The sequence below is a fragment of the Nerophis lumbriciformis genome, linkage group LG29 (genome assembly GCF_033978685.3).
Source record: "Nerophis lumbriciformis linkage group LG29, RoL_Nlum_v2.1, whole genome shotgun sequence".
Lineage (NCBI taxonomy): Eukaryota > Metazoa > Chordata > Actinopteri > Syngnathiformes > Syngnathidae > Nerophis > Nerophis lumbriciformis.
This window is the reverse complement of record NC_084576.2, coordinates 14,968,117-14,985,838: the sequence shown is the minus strand read 5'-3', so window position 1 is coordinate 14,985,838 and position 17,722 is coordinate 14,968,117. Positions and strand designations below refer to the sequence as shown.

The following is a 17,722-nucleotide window of genomic DNA, read 5'->3' as shown; positions in this document are numbered from 1 at the left end:
ATTTTGCACAAACAAATGAGCTGCATTTAAGTGAAAAAAATTTAAAATCCCGTTTTTGTCGAAATATCGGGGTGTCTTTTAAGTTAGTTAACATTTTGCACACAAGTAACTACTGTTATAGTTTGACAACACTGATTGATAGTCCTCAATGACTGACACAGACCCCGCCCCTCTGAATCGCAGGTCACGCTAGTGCAGGGCAGGCCCGGGCAGCTAATCGAGCGCTCCTCCAAACACAAACTGCTGGAGCTGGACCCAGATTCATTCCGGTCTAACGAAACCGTTCTCCCCATGGTTCCTGTGCGTGGACTACAAGAACGTCCGGCAGCCAATGTCACACTTAAGTCGGCTTCGGATTTTACTTCTTGTTCGAGTTCGAGCTTGTTGTTTATGTTAGCAACTTAGCAAGCTAGCAGAACGCCCAGGAGGTCCAGCCGATCGCTCGGTCTGGCGATGGACGGAGCGGACCCGCAAAAACCGAGCGGGTCGACGTCCTGTTCGCACTGGCGCGTCTGGAGCCAGTAGCGGCAGTCGAAAAATAACAGAACCTCCGCTTCCCTGCTCACAATGAACACGAACCCGCTAGCCTATTTCCCAGAAAACTCCTATAAAAGTAAGTCCATCTTCCACCAGCTTCACTTTGGCCAGCTGCTCACCTTTTGACCTTTGCACTTTCCAGTGAGCGAGGAGGACGTGAAAAGGCTGATCCAGTTCAGAGCGTCCAACGAGGTTCTGTTCACCGGGAAAAGGAATTCTGCCAAAATAGCCTGGAGGTACATCCCGCGCTATTAGTCTAAATACAGTCATCTATTCTATTCACTGAAGCTCCATGGTTCTGGTCCAGCATCATACTGAGGGGTCTGGGCCTGGAAGGGAAGCTGACGGCAGAACAGATTGCTAAAAAGTGGGACAATCTGCGGACCAAGTACAAGGTAGGACCTCATCACCCTGCTCACATTGAACAGGAACAGAACAAGTGTGGCCTCGCTGTCTTGTGTTGTGGTGCCATGCTCTCATGCTCTCATTGTATCTCGAGGTATCATCATGTTTTCACCAAATGTTCTCATCAGGAGCGTCACTAGCTTTTAAGGACAGGGGGGGCTTAGCCCCCAGGAGATGCACAGGACGCGAGCGAACGTAGTGCACGAGCACAAAACTTCACAAACGGCTAACAAAGACTTAGAAATCATTCATTGTTATTATTATTATTTAAAAAATGCACGGGACGAAATGAAATGCTCCCCGGGACGATGGCTTTTAACCATTTTTTTTCTTTTTCTTTTAATGTATTTATTAATTTGACATTTTATATTAAATGTCTTGGTTTTTCCTCCCTCTGAAAATCCTATGAAATGTTTAACAAGCCATTCTATAACAATACAACAGCTATTAATGTAACAATACAATAAAACAAATATATTTAATGTTTTTTTCATTGTTTTAACATTAGACTAATGTATATTACTTTATATAGATTCTACAAGAGTGATGTGGGCATTTTCCATATGAACAAGTTCAAGGACCGCAGGCAAGGTCGCAGAGAAAATGTGGACTGGATTTTGAGTGATGTGGGCATTTTCTATATGAACAAGTGGAATGGATTGGATACCGACACACTAAAGGGGCTCTCTACCTTAAAGTACCAATGATTGTCACACACACACACTAAGTGTGGTGAAATTTGTCCTCTGCATTTGACCCATCCCCTTGTTCATCCCCTGGGAGGTGAGGGGAGCAGTGGGCAGCAGCGGTGCCGCGCCCGGGAATAATTTTTGGTGATTTACGCTATGAAGTGAGGGGAAACTGAGTGAATAATGTCAGGTTATATGATTATTTATTTAAACTCATATTCGGGCCACTTTATAATGAATATGTTGGCATGTGTTTGTTTAAAAAAAAATAAAAAAATAAAAATTATATATATATATATATATATATATATATATATATAACACCAAATTATTTAGGGTGGCTTAAGAGTATTTTAGGCTTGAGCCCCCCTAAAATAGGCCTAACAACGCCAATGGTTCTCATATTGCAGTGGTTCTTAACCTTGTTGGAGGTACCAAACCCCACCAGTTTCATATGCGCATTCACCGAACCCTTCTTTAGTGAAAAATAAAATGTTTTTTTTTTTCAAATTCAAGACAAAGTTATATGTTTTTGGTAACACTTTAGTATGGGGAACATATTCTAAGTAACAAAGACTTAAAGGCCTACTGAAACCCACTACTACCGACCACGCAGTCTGATAGTTTATATATCAATGATGACATCTTAACATTGCAACACATGCCAATACGGCCGGGTTAACTTATAAAGTGCAATTTTAAATTTCCTGCGAAACTTCCGGTTGAAAATGTCTAGGTATGATGACGTATGTGCGTGACGTCGATGGTTGAAACGGAAGTATTGGGACGCCATTGTATCCAATACAAAAAGCTCAGTTTTCATCGCAAAATTCCACAGTATTCTGGACATCTGTGTTGGTGAATCTTTTGCAATTTGTTTAATGAACAATGGAGACTGCAAAGAAGAGAGCTGTAGATGCGATCGGTGTATTAGCGTCTGGCTACAGCAACACAACCAGGAGGACTTTGACTTGGATAGCAGACGCGCTATCCGACGCTAGCCGCCGACCGCATCGATGATCGGGTGAAGTCCTTCGTCGCTACGTCGATCGCTGGAACGCAGGTGAGCTTCGGTGTCGATGAGCAGAGGAGGGTTGGCGTAGGTGGAGAGCTAATGTTTTTATCATAGCTCTGTCAAGGTCCGTAGCTAAGTTAGATTCAATGGCGTCGTTAGGAACAGCATTGTTAAGCTTCGCCAGGCTGGAAAGCATTAACCGTGTAGTTACAGGTACATGGTTTAATAGTATTGTTGATTTTCTGTCTATCCTTCCAGTCAGGGGTTTCTTTCTTTTGTTTCTATCTGCAGTTAAGCCCGATGCTATCACGTTAGCTCCGTAGCTAAAGTGCTTCACCGATGTATTGTCGTGGAGATAAAAGTCACTGTGAATGTCCATTTCGCGTTCTCGACTCTCATTTTCAAGAGGATATAGTATCCGAGGTGGTTTAAAATACAAATCCGTGATCCACAATAGAAAAAGGAGAGAGTGTGGAATCCAATGAGCCCTTGTACCTAAGTTACGGTCAGAGCGAAAAAAGATGCGTCCTGCACTGCACTCTAATACTTCACTCTCACGTTTCTCATCCACGAATCTTTCATCCTGGCTCAAACTAATGGGGTAATCGTCGCTTTCTCGGTCCCAATCGCTCTCTCTGCTGGTGTAAACAATGGGGAAATGTGAGGAGACTTTCAATTTGTGACGTCACGCTACTTCCGGTACAGGCAAGGCTTTTTTTTTTATCAGCGACCAAAAGTTGCGAACTTTATCGTCGTTGTTCTATACTAAATCCTTTCAGCAAAAATATGGCAATATCGCGAAATGATCAAGTATGACACATAGAATGGATCTGCTATCCCCGTATAAATAAAAAAAATTAATTTCAGTAGGCCTTTAATTTAGAGTTTTTTGGTTAGGGTTAGGGTTAGAGGGTTAGGGCCAGGGTTAGAGGGTTAGGGTTATAATAAGGCCATGCCGAATAAGACATTAATAAGTACTTAATAATGATTAGTTAGGAGCCAATATGTTACTAATTTGCATGTTAATAAGCAACTAATTAATGGTGAATATGTTCCCCATACTAAAGTGTTACCATATTTTTTTACTGGTGCACAAAATGAACCGTGCATGAACATCACCTTGTTCAAAGAACAAAACCAACGCAGTGCATAAACTCACAACAAATTACACACCTGCAAATCAGTCTGACTTCTGCTGCTGTCTTATCCGTAATACGCCGATAGGGAGACGTTTTTATTCACACAATGAGTCAGGTGTGTTTTGACATTCGCCGAACCCCTGAGCCCGACTCACCGAACCCATAGGGTTCGATCGAACCCAGGTTAAGAACCACTGTCATATTGTCATGTCTCATGGTATCATATTATTGTGCTACCACAATGTCACATTCTCATGGTGGCATGTTCTCATACTGTCATGGTCTCGGGATGTCACGTTCTCATACTATACCCATGCTCTCATAGTGGCACATTTTCATCTTTTCAACATTGCTTATTCTCATGTTTTTATCAGATGTTGTCGTATTGTTTTGATCTTATTGTATTTTGTTCTACTATTCTCATGGTGTCGTGGTCATATATTTGTATGGTCTCACAATGTCACATTCTCATATTATACCCCATACTTGCCAACCTTGAGACCTCCGATTTCGGGAGGTGGGGGGCGGGGGGCGTGGTCGGGGGTGGGGCGTGGTTGGGGGCGTGGTTAAGATATATATATATATATATATATATATATATATATATATATATATATATATATATAAGAAATACTTTACTTTCAGTGAATTCTAGCTATATATATATATATATATATATATATATATATATATATATATATATATATAATAAATAAAATAAATACTTGAATTTCAGTGTTCATTTATTTACACATATACACACACATAACACTCATCTACTCATTGTTGAGTTAAGGGTTGAATTGTCCATCCTTGTTCTATTCTCTGTCACTATTTCAGAACACACACATTATACAAATATACATTTTAAAATCAATAAGAAAACGGGAGCTCTAATTTGGGAGTCTGAATTAGGATCAGAAGTTCCTATATAAACATTGCACACTCACGTCGCCTTTTTGTATTGATTACTGCAGCTGTGCACTGGATTCATTCACAAATACAAACTACAACTCACAAACACTTTAGAGTTAGGCTCCACCATCAGAATGTGTACTTAAACTTATAAAGATCACATGGATATTATTCAGTGAGTTGATTCACCAAAACTAACCTGTTATACAGGAGGAAAAAGCACACAGGACGTTTCAATTGTTCACAGACTGGTCGCGCTTCCGGTCTGCAGGTGATAGCATTCAATTGGGAAGAAATGCCCTACTGACCAATGTGAATACTGATAAATGTGTAATGACAGCTCCAAAAACGAATTCAAACCACAAAATAAAATAAATAAATCAACAAAAAAATGTGACACATTATGGGTGGGTCACATATGCATGTACAGTAGATGGCAGTATTGTCCTGTTTAAAAGTGTCACAACATTGCTGTTTACGGCAGACAAACTGCTTTACGGTAGACGAAAACTTGACTGCTGTTGTTGTGTGTTGTTACCGCGCTGGGAGGACGTTAATGAAACTGCCTAACAATAAACCCACATAAGAAACCAAGAACTCGCCCTCGATCATTAGCTGTTTATATTGTGGGAAAGCGGACGTGTGAACAGGCTGTCAACACGTCACTCAGGTCCGCATGGAGCTGGAGGGGGCGTGGCCTCCAGCTCCGCCTGAATTTCGGGAGATTTTCGGGAGAAAATTTGTCCCGGGAGGTTTTCGGGAGAGGCGCTGAATTTCGGGAGTCTCCCGGAAAATCCGGGAGGGTTGGCAAGTATGTTATACCCAAGTCATAAACCTATGGTGTAACATTGTCATCTTTTCACCATTACTTATTCTCATGTTTTCATCATATGATATCCTATTGTCTTGCTGTTATTAAACCCCGGCCGAGTCATACCAAAGACTATAAAAATGGGTCCCATTACCTCTCTGCTTGGCACTCAGCATCAATGGTTGGAATTGGGGGTTAAATCACCAAAAATGATTCCCGGGCGCGGCCACCGCTGCTGCTCACTGCTCCCCTCACTTCCCAGGGGTTGAACAAGGGGATGGGTCAAATGCAGAGGACAAATTTCACCACATGTGTGTGACAATCATTGGTACTTTAACTTTCAATGTTTTATCAATCAATCAATGTTTATTTATATAGCCCTAAATCACAAGCGTCTCAAAGGGCTGCACAAGCCACAACGACATCCTCGGTACAAAGTCCACATAAGGGCAAGGAAAAACTCACCCCAGTGGGACGTCGATGTGAATGACTATGAGAAACCTTGGAGAGGACCGCATATGTGGGTAACCCCCCCCCCCCCCCCCCTCTAGGGGAGACCGAAAGCAATGGATGTCGAGTGGGTCTGACATAATATTGTGAGAGTCCAGTCCATAGTGGATCCAACATAATAGTAAGAGTCCAGTCCATAGTGGGGCCAGCAGGACACCAACTTTAACTTAACTTATTGTGTTATGTTATCCTATTCTCATGGTGTCATGTTATCATGCTCTCACTGTCACTATCTCATATCACCATGTCTCATGGTGTCACATTCTCATGTTATAATGTATTACGTCATTGTATTGTCATGGTCTCATGGTATCACCTTCTTATATTCTCATCACAGTGTCATTCTCAGGTTTTCACCAATACATATTGTATTACATTCTCATATTTTTATGCTCTCATGGTGTCATGCTCTCATTTTATTATGCCCTCAAGGTGTCTCATATTCTCATCACCATGCTATGTTCTCACAGTGTCACATTCTTAGGTTTTCACCTATACTTATTCTCAGGGTGTCATGTTGCCATATTTCAAAGCTTTCGTGGTGTCATACTCTCAGGTTTTCACCATACCATGCTCTCATATTATCATGCTCTCAAGGTGTGACCTTCTTATATTTTTATCACCATGCTATGTCCTCGCTGTTGTATTCTCAGGTTTTTACCTATACACATTCTTATGGTGTCATTTTGCCATATTGCAAAATTCTCATGGTGTCATACGCTCATGTTTTCACCATATCATCTTCCCATATTGCAGTGCTCTCATAGTGTCACATTCTCATCCTTTCCAGAATTACATATGAGAATGTAATTCTCATTATTTCATGCTCTCATAGTGTCATGCCCTCATATTGTCGCACTCTTAAAGTGTCACCTTCTCATATTCTCATCACCATGCTATGTTCTTACATTGTCGTATTCTTGGGTTTTCATCTACACACATTTTCACGGTGTCATGTTGCCATATTTCAAAGCTTTCGTGGTGTCATACTCTCATGTTTTTACCCTACTATGTTGTTATATTCCTGTGTGCAGTCAATTTTCATATATCATGCTCTCATATTGTCATGCTCTCAGGGTGTCACCTTCTCATATTCTCATCAACATGCTAAGGTCTTACAGTGTCTTATTCAGAGGTTTTCACCTATACATATTTTTATGGTGTCATGTTGCCATATCCAAAAACATTAATGGTGTAATACGCTCATGGTTTCACAGTATCATGTTCTCATATTGTCTTGCTCTCATGGTGTCATGATATTACTTGTCATATTTTCATGCTCTCAAGGTGTCACAATCTCATATTCTCATCACCATGGTGTGTTGTCACGGTGTCGTATTCTCAGGCTTTCACCTCCTATATATTCTGTTGGTGTCATGTTGCCACATTTTAAAGCTTTTCATGGTGTCATGCTCTCATGTTTTCATCATATCTCATATCTCACTGTGCCCATTGGGTTGAGTTTTTTCTTGCCCTGATGTGGGATCTGAGCAGAGGATGTCGTTGTGGCTTGTGTAGACCTTTGAAACACTTATGATTAAGGGCTAAATGAATACACTTTGATTGATATCATGTTCTCATATTGACGTGCTCTCGTCTTCATACTCTCAAGGTGTCACAATCTCACATTCTCATCGCGATGCTATGTTCTCACTGTGTCATATTCTCATTCTTTCCATTATTACATATGAGAATTACATTCTCATATTTTCGTGCTCTCATGGTGTCACCATCTCATATTCTCATCACCATGCTATGTTCTCAGGGTGTCGTATTCTCAGCTTTTCACCAACACATCACCACCATAGTACACCATCTGCACTTTTAGACTTAGACTTAGACTTCCTTTTTACTGTCATTCAAATTTGAACTTTACAGCACAGATAAGAACGAAATTTCGTTACATAAGCTCATGGTAGTGCCGGATAAAAAAGCAATAAGGTGCATATATAAATAAATAATTATATATAAATATATATATATAAAATAAATAAATATATATAAATAAATAAATAGATTACTGTACAGATAAATATATTGCACTTTTTCACATGCGTCCATGTTTATGGATGTATGTTATATTGTCTTTTTTATTCCAGCGAGTTAATCCGTTTTGGGGGGAGTTGTTGTTATTATTATTGTTGCTATTATGTTTGAACTGTTTTGTTGTTACTGTAGTAGTTAAATATATTTATATGGGATAGTGAGAAACGCAATTTCGATTCCTTGTATGTCTTGTACATGTGAAGAATTGACAATAAAGCTGACTTTGACTTTGATGGTGTCATGTTGCCATATTACAAAGCTTGCATGGTGTCATACTCTCATGTTTTCACCATTATATATTCTCATGTGTTATATTCTCAAATCACCAATGTCAGGTTATTACTTGTTTTCACAATGTCATATTATCAAGCTCTATCAGTGTGTCGTATTCCTGTGTTTTTACCTTGTTATATTTTCATGGTGTCATGTTATAATTTTCATGCTTTCATGGTGTTAAGTTCCAATATCCTTAATTTCTCATGTTATCGCCATCTGTTTTTTATATTTAATTACAAATATTTAATATTTTGATATAGCGATGTTCTGATATTCTCACCATATTATGTTATGTGTGTGTTTGATGATCCAGGACCTGAAGCAGCCCTCCCAGGGTCAGGAGCCCCCAGGGGGCGTGACCGAGTCGTGGCTGTGGTTCCACATGATGGACGATGCCATGCAGGGTCGACTGTACAACAACCAACTTGCGCTGAGCAACCAGAACCACGACAACAACGACATCTTGGAGTTCCTCATTAAAACTGAAATGGAGGACTCGGGGGCGAAGATGGAAAGTGCCGAAGTCGACGGGACAACTGATGTTGAGGCTACGCCCACTGAGTGCGTTCCTATGGGCTGGAGGAGGATGAACGAGTGCTCGTACAAAAGTAGGTGGCAATGTCACTCACAGTCGAGGTGTCCTGTGATGAAGTCACCAATTCCTCCTTTCTGCACAGTGTCCGAGGCTGAAACGGACAGTCTGATCAAAGTCCGCGCCGTCAACGAGGCCATATTCACTGGCAGGAAGCACACGGCCAGGCCGGCGTGGAGGTCAGTCACATGACTTTTGTATTGGGATGGCAACACTGTTACCATAGCAATGTCAGTTGCAGACTGAACACGTGTACCATGTGGTCATAGGGCCGTCCTGCACGAACTGGGTCTTCAGGGGAAGCTGACCACAGATCAGCTGGCCAAGAAGTGGGACAACCTGAAGAGGAGGTATAAGGTGATGATTCCCTCCACGAGAGTCCTGGTGACATCATAAGATTGCGTCGAGCCGCCATGTTGTTTTGTCTTCATCAGGAGCTGAAGTTTCCAGCGCGCGGTGTGGAGTCCAACCCGAGCTCGTGGCCGTGGTTCTGCCGGATGAACGACGCCATGGAGGGCCGTTTGGCCGGCGCCGCGCCCGTCCTCACACCCATAGTGGACGACGAAGACGATGACTGCGAACTGCTGTCGCCGACTCCCAAAAAGCGAGTGAGGCGAAGTCGCGGTGGAATGGCAGAGTTTCTGAGCGAGTCCGAGATGGACCTCCTGGTCGACGCAGAGGACAAAAACACTTCTTCGGCATTGGGAGATTTGCATCGAATGTCCGAGTTCAGCTATAAACGTAAGAGGACGCGTGGCGCGCTTTGACGCCGCCACGTTGGCTTTTGATGGTGTGTCTTGTGTACAGTGACAGAAGAAGACATCCGGCGACTGGTGGAGCTCCGAGCTGCTAACGAGTCTTTGTTCACCGGCCGAAGGAACAGCGCCAAGCCAGCTTGGAGGTGAGTGCACGCACCCCATAGCATGATGCCGCCGCCCACGAGTGCACTGACGCGTCGGCGTGCCGGCTCTGCAGGGGCATCGTCAAGGAACTGGGACTGACGGGCAAGATCACCCCGGACCAGGTTGCCAAGAAGTGGGACAATCTGAAGACCAAGTTCAAGGTGAGTTACAATCACATGACACACTTCCTGTTTGAGTGAACAGCAGGGGTGTGCTGATGCATCGATTCTTCGTGATGATCAAAATCGATGCACAGATTGATTCTTTTCATTGATCGGGAAAGCACAAACATAACCGCAACACTCGAAAATCGGCCAAAACAAAAAATCGTAGGACCCTGAAATGTATGAATTGTGAGGTCATTCCAGTAAATCGGAAGTAAAAGCACCTGTGTTCTGCAGGACCTAAAGTTCCCCCCTCGCGGGATGGAAGTGCAGACCAACCCGGCGTCCTGGCCCTGGTTTCAGCTGATCAGTGATGCCCTGGAGGGACGACTGGCGGGGAAAGCCCCCCTGGTTACGCCCATCTGGACCAACGAGGAGGACAGCGTCTTTATCTCCTCCCCTCCACCTGCCGACAGTTTGATGGTAGAGAGGAGTGTGTGCGGGTTGGAGTCCGTGGCGGGCGGCGACGGCGGCGAGCCCGACGGTAACGTCACGTACATTGACGCCAGCGGGGAGGAGTGTTCCACACCGTCTGACCTGTCTTATAAAAGTAAGATGGCAGCCACGAAGATGGAGAACATGTTGACCTTGGACGCCATGTTGTATCCGTCCGTCTGTCTCCATAGTGACCGACCAGGACACTCAACGCATGATCCAGCTGCGAGCTGCTAACGAGGCCTTGTTTACTGGAAGAAGAAATGCTGCCAAAGCTGCTTGGAAGTAAGATGCTCTACTCTTCTTTGTCTTTTTAGCACCAGCATCACCCACCATTGTGCGTCTGTGTGTGTGTGTGTGTTTGTGCTTGTGTGCGTGTGCTTGTGCGTGTTTGTCTCAGGGCTATCATCCAGCAGCTTGGTCTTCAGGGAAAAGTCTCCACATACCAGATGTCGAAAAAATGGGACAACCTCAAGCGGCGGTTCAAGGTACATTTCATGTTTTCATTGTCATATTATTATGCTCTCTCATGTTTTCATCATGTCACATTCATATCCTCATGCTTTAAGGTGTCATTACTCATGTTTTGACAATGTCATGTTTTCACAAACTCATGTTTTCATCATGTCACATTCATATCCTCAGCTCTCAGGGTGTCATTTCTCATGTTTTCATCATGTCACGTTCATATCCTCATACTCTGAAATGGTCATTTCTCATGTTTTGACATTGCTCTGAACGTGTCATGCTTTCAAGTTCTCATATTACACCATGTCAGGTTTTCAGATATGCTCATGCTTTCATGTCGATTTCATGTTTTTCACCATGTCATGTTCTCATACAGTTCTCATGCTCTTCTGGTGTCATGTTCTCATATTCTTATCGTTTGAAGGTGTCCTGCTCTCAAATTCTCATGTTTTCACCATGTCAAGTTCTCAGATATGCTCATGTTCTCATGAAGTCATTGTTATGTTTTTCACCATGTCACATTCACATATTCTTATATGGTGTTGTGTTCTGATATTCTCATATTTCACTATGAACATTATGCCATTCTCATGTTTTCACAATGTCACATATTCATATTCTCATGCTCTTCTGTTTTCACGCTCTCATTCTCATGTTTTCACCATGTCGTGCTCTGACATTATCATATTCTCATTCTCTTCTGGTGCCATGTTCTCACACTCTCATGTTTTCATCATGTGAAATTATCATATCCCTTTGCTCTTCTGGTATTGTGCTACCACATTGTCAAATTCTCATTGTCTTCTGGTGTCGTGTTCTCACATTATCATGTTTTCACCATATCTAGTTATCATTTTCTCATGCTCTTCTGATGTCGTGTGCTCACTTTTTCATATTCTCATTCTCTTCTGGTGCCATGTTCTCACATTCTCATGTTTTCATCATGTGAAATGCTCATATTCTCATTTTCTTCTGGTAGTTTGTTCTCACATTCTCATGTTTTTACCATGTATAATTCTCATATTCCCATGCTCTTCTGGTGTCATGCTCTTATTCTCATTCTTTCATGGTGCTATGTTCTCAGTGTCATGTTTTCGCCATGTAAAATTCTCATATTCTCGAGAACTTCTGTTGTCGTGCTCTTACATTCTCATGATTTCACCATGTCAAGTCATCATATTCTTCTGGTGTCGTGCTCCCACATTTTCCTGTCAACCTCTCATATTCTCATGCCCTTCTGTTGTCGTGTTCTGACATTCTCATGGTTTCACGTCGTGTTGTCATACTCCCATTCTATTCTGGTGTCATTTCGTGACCGTGTCATGTTTTCACTATGCCATGTTCTCATATATTTGCATGCTTTTCTGGTGTTGTGTTCTCATTCTGTAGTTTTTACCATGTCAATTTCTCATATATGCTCATGCTCTCATTTTGTTTTTGTCATGTTTTTCACGTCACATTCTCTTGTTTTTGCCATGTAATCATTATGCCATTGTTATGTTTTTCACCATGTCATGTTCTCATATTCTCATTTTCTCCAGGTGTTGTGTTCTCACATTCTCAATATTTCACCATATCTAGTTCTCATATTATCATGCTCTTGTGGTGGCGTGTTTTTCACATCGTCATGTTTATACCGTGTTTCGTTTCTCATAGCCCCATGCTCTTCTGCTTTGCTGCTCTCACATTCTCAAGCTTTCCTGGTGCCGTATTCTCACATTATCATGTTTTCACCATGTTAGATTCTCATATTCTCATGCTTTTCTGAAGTTGTGCTCTCACATTCTCAAATTCTCACTCCCTACTGGTGCAATGTTTTCACGTTCTCATGTTTTCACCATGTCCCGGTCTTACATTCCCATGCTCTTCTGGTGTTGTGCTCTCCTATTCTCATGCTCTTCTGGTTTCGTGTTCTCACATTCTCATGTTGTCACCATGTCTAGTTCTCATATTCTCATGCTCTACTGGTGTTGTGCTTTCAGTCTCATGTTTTCACCATGTCAAGTTCTCATTCTTTTGTTGTCATGTTGTCACATTCTCATGTTTTCACCACGTCATGTTGTCATACTCCCATTCTCTTGTGGTGTCATGTCATGACCTTGTCATATTTTCACCATGTCAGGTTTTTATACATCCGCATGCTTTTCTGGTGTTGTGTTCTAATTATGCAGCACCATGTCAAGTTCTCATATATGCTCATGCTCTCGTTTTGTCTTTGTCATTTTTTTCACCACATCACATTCTCATGTTTTTACCATGTCATCATTATGCAATTGTAATGTTTTTCACAATGTCATGTTCTCATATTCTCATTCTCTCCAGGTGTCATGTTCTCATATTGTCATGTTTTCACCTTGTCTACGTCTCATATCATGCTTTTCTGGTGTCACGCTCTCACATCCTCTTGCTCCTCTGGTGCAATGTTTTCACATTCTCATGTTTTCACCATGTCTTATATTCTCAAGCTCTTCCAGTGTTGTGTTCTCACATTCTCATGTTGTCACCATGTCTAGTTCTCATATTCTCTGCTGGTTGTTCAGGGGAGTGTGCAGGTCACATTTATTTGTGCAGCTGGTTTGTGGGAGGAATGTCTCATCGACACACAAAAGCAAAAAAGCGATCCACGTATGCAAATTCAATACAAATACAAAATCAAGCATATTTATATTCAAATCTCAAAAATATATTTACAAATACACGTTTATTTATACAAATTCTTGATTTATTTGTATGTCACATTTTTATATTTATAAATTTTATTTGTATATATTTTCAAATCTCAAAAATATATTTACAAATACGCGTTTATTTATACAAATTATTTATTTATTTATATATCACATTTGTTTTTGTATTTGTATATTTATTAATACATCCATATGTATTTATATCATATTGATATATATAAGTTGATGTGAGACAATTCTACTTCCATATCCTCTCACATTCTCATTCTCTACTGGTGCAATGTTTTCAAATTCTCATATTTTCAACCATGTCTCAGTCTTATATTCTCAAGCTCTTCTGGTGTCGTGTTCTCACATTCTTATGTTGTCACCATGTCTAGTTCTCACATTCTCATGCTCTACCAGTGTCGTGATCTCAGTCTCATGTTTTCACCATTTCAAGTTCTCATATATTCTCCTTCTCTCATGGTGTCGTGTTCCCACATTCTCATGTTTTCACCATGTCTAGTTATCATATTCTCATGCTCTACTGGTGTTGTGCTCCTAGAGTGTAATGTTTTCACCATGCCCGGTTCTCACATTCTCATTCCCTACTGGTGCCGTGTTTTCACATTCTAATGTTTTCACCATGTCTAGTTCTTATATTCTCATGCTTCTCTTGGTGCTGTGCTCTTCTGTTCTCATATTTTCCAGCTCTTCTGTTGTCGTGTTCCCACATTCTCATGTTTTCACCATGTCAGGTTGTCATATTGTCATTCTCTCATGATGCTATGTTCTCACATTCTCATGTATTCCCCATGTTAACTTATCATATTCTTAAGCTCTTTTGGTGTCGTGTTCCCACATTCTCATGTTTTCACCATGTCAGGTTGTCATATTCTCATTCTCTCATGGTGTCGCGCTCTCACATTCTCATACTCTTCTGGTGCCGTGTTATCACATTCTCATGTTTTCGCCATGTTAAGTTCTCATATTCTCATGCTTTTCTTGTGTTGTCCTCTCACATTCTCATTCTCTACTGGTGCAATGTTTTCAAAATTGTCATGTTTTCACCATGTCAGGTTGTCATATTATCATTCTCTCATGGTGTCGCGCTCTCACATTCTCATACTCATCTGGTGCCGTGTTATCACATTCTCATGTTTTCGCCATGTTAAGTTCTCATATTCTCATGCTTTTCTTGTGTTGTCCTCTCACATTCTCATTCTCTACTGGTGCAATGCTTTCAAAATTCTCATGTTTTCACCATGTCAGGTTGTCATATTCTCATTCTCTCATGGTGCCGCGCTCTCACATTCTCATACTCTTCTGGTGCCGTGTTATCACATTCTCATGTTTTCGCCATGTTAAGTTCTCATATTCTCATGCTTTTCTTGTGTTGTCCTCTCACATTCTCATTCTCTACTGGTGCAATGTTTTCAAAATTCTCATGTTTTCACCATGTCAGGTTGTCATATTCTCAGTCTCTCATGGTGTCGCGCTCTCGCGTTCTCATACTCTTCTGGTGCCGTGTTATCACATTCTCATGTTTTCGCCATGTTAAGTTCTCATATTCTCATGCTTTTCTTGTGTTGTCCTCTCACATTCTCATTCTCTACTGGTGCAATGTTTTCAAAATTCTCATGTTTTCACCATGTCTCAGTCTTATATTCTCAAGCTCTTCTGGTGTCGTGTTGTCACATTCTCATGTCACCGTGTCGGTAGTTCTCATATTCTCATGCTCTATTGGTGTTGTGCTCTCACAGTCTCATGTTTTCACCATGCCCAGTTCTCATATTCTCATTCCCTACTAGTGCCGTGTTTTCACATTCTCATGTTTTCACCATGTGTAGTTCTTATATTCTCATGCCCTTCTGGTGTTGTGCTCTTCTGTTCCCATATTCTTCAGCTCTTCTGGTGTCGTGCTCTCACAATCTCATGTTTTCACCATGTCAGGTTCTCATATTCTCGTTCTCTCATGGTGCTATGTACTCACATTCTTATCTTTTCGCTATGTTATCATATTCTCCAGCTCTTCTGGTGTCGTGTTCCCACAATATCATGTTTTCACCATATCAGGTTCTCATATTCTCATTCTCTCATGGTGCTATGTTCTCACATTCTCATGTTTTCGCCATGTTATCATATTCTCAAGCTTTTCTAGTGTCGTGTTCCCACATTCTCATGTCTTTACCACGTCATGTTGTCGTACTCCCATTCTTTTCTGGTGTCATTCTCTTCTCATGTTGTCACGGCCTCACATTGTCACTGTGCCCTGATGTCATTTTCTCTCATGTCTTGATGTCATGTATTGACGTTGTTCTCATGACATCATATCACTGCCCTCAGGATCTCAAGTACCCTCCAGCGGGCATGGAGAGTGTCAGCGATGGTGCCGCCTCCTGGCCGTGGTTCCACCTGATGAGTGACGCCATGGAGGGTCGTCTTGTGAGTAGCGCACACCTCATCGCCCCCGCCACCCGGGGCGACGGGCAGCATCACCCTGACCCCGCCCCCAGGCATCGGACTCGCTCTGCCCCTCCCCCCACTGACTATACTCAGGAGTCGTACGGCGATGCCAGCGGCATGCAGGACCGGCTCGGAGGCTTGGAGAGGGAGTGGGAGGCGTTGCAGCGAGAGCGGGTGGCGGTGGAGCGTCAGCGGGAGATGCTGGAAGGAGAACGGGCGGCGGTGGAGCGGGAGCGAGCGGCGGTACAGGCAGAAAGGCAGTGGCTAGAGCAGGAACGTGTGGTGGTGGAGAGGGACCGTGCTTTGCTGGAGCAGGAGAGGGCGGGGCTCAGCAGAGAGAAGGCGATGCTTGACCAGCGCACACTAATGCTAACGCCCGTCGTCCACTCCGGACACCTCAACTCTCTCTTGTAGACTCCGCCCCCACAGGACGTTCCACATTGTCATTTGACTTTACAGATCACCTCTTTGCATTGTATTTCGGCGAGCTGAAGCAGTTTCCCTGGCGTTGCATTTGAAGGCGATCCAGGCAGTTTCTATTTATTGGAGAAGACAACGGTAACGAGGGAGGCGGGACTTCACTTTGTGCCTCATGAATACCAATTACAGTAGTTTGGAAGCCTTTTTTTCGAAAAAAAAAAAATAAAAGTCTGATGGCATAAAATCGCTTCTTGCTTGCTTTTGCCATATATTGCTGACCTCATGTGACCTTTGAAGGCCTACTGAAACCCACTACTACCGACCACGCAGTCTGATAGTTTATATATCAATGATGAAATCTTAACATTGCAACACATGCCAATACGGCCGGGTTAGCTTACTAAAGTGCAATTTTAAATTCCGCACGACATCCTGCTGAAAACGTCTCGGTATGATGACGTCAGCGCGTGACGTCACGGATTGTAGAGGACATTTTGGGACAGCATGGTGGCCAGCTATTAAGTCGTCTGTTTTCATTGCAAAATTCCACAGTATTCTGGACATCTGTGTTGGTGAATCTTTTGCAATTTGTTCAATATACAATGGAGACAGCAAAGAAGAAAGCTGTAGGAGGGAAGCGGTGTATTGCGGCCGACTGCGGCAACAACACAAACACGGCCGGTGTTTCATTGTTTACATTCCCGAAAGATGACAGTCAAGCTTTACCATTGGCCTGTGGAGAACTGGGACAACAGAGACTCTTGCCAGGAGGACTTTGAGTTGGATGCGCAGACGCGGTACCGTGAGTACGCATGCAGCTGCGGCTTCCAAACATTTGATCGCTTGCCCGTACGTGCGTGCCGCTATGTGCATGTCACATACGTAACTTTGGGGACTTTGGGGAAATATATGTGCTGTATGAACTTTGGGGAGGTGAACGGTACTTTGGGCTGTGGGATTGAGTGTGTTGTGCAGGTGTCTGAGTTGTATTGGCGGGTTATATGGACGGGAGGGGGGAGGTGTTTGTTATGCGGGATTAATTTGTGGCATATTAAATATAAGCCTGGTTGTGTTGTGGCTAATAGAGTATACAGGTAAAAGCCAGTAAATTAGAATATTTTGAAAAACTTGATTTATTTCAGTAATTGCATTCAAAAGGTGTAACTTGTACATTATATTTATTCATTGCACACAGACTGATGCATTCAAATGTTTATTTCATTTAATTTTGATGATTTGAAGTGGCAACAAATGAAAATCCAA

At 42.3% G+C, this 17,722-nt stretch overlaps 1 protein-coding gene across 2 annotated transcripts; it reads left to right on the top strand.

Moving 5' to 3' along the window:
• The first annotated feature begins 218 nt into the window (after positions 1–218).
• On the top strand, positions 219–16,703 carry LOC133572196 (uncharacterized). 2 transcript variants are annotated; one of them, XM_061924993.2, is made up of 13 exons: positions 219–613; positions 680–773; positions 845–932; positions 8,657–8,951; positions 9,021–9,114; positions 9,205–9,292; positions 9,370–9,676; positions 9,743–9,836; positions 9,911–9,998; positions 10,239–10,485; positions 10,628–10,721; positions 10,837–10,924; positions 15,920–16,703. In XM_061924993.2, the coding sequence occupies exons 1-13, from the start codon at positions 568–570 to the stop codon at positions 16,451–16,453; spliced, it is 2,157 nt and encodes a 718-aa protein (XP_061780977.2). In that variant the 5' UTR covers positions 219–567; the 3' UTR covers positions 16,454–16,703. The 2 variants fall into 2 exon arrangements, with proteins under 2 accessions (XP_061780977.2, XP_061780976.2); XM_061924992.2 differs by having other exon boundaries at positions 10,239–10,551.
• Positions 16,704–17,722: the final 1,019 nt, after the last annotated feature.

Excerpts from the sequence above, each read along its gene's own strand:
- LOC133572196 (XM_061924992.2), top strand. The coding sequence starts at position 568 with ATGAACACGAACCCGCTAGCCTATTTCCCAGAAAACTCCTATAAAA. Across the intron at positions 774-844 it reads TCTGCCAAAATAGCCTGGAG|CATCATACTGAGGGGTCTGG; the intron begins GTACATCCCGCG and ends GTTCTGGTCCAG. Across the intron at positions 10,925-15,919 it reads ACCTCAAGCGGCGGTTCAAG|GATCTCAAGTACCCTCCAGC; the intron begins GTACATTTCATG and ends CACTGCCCTCAG.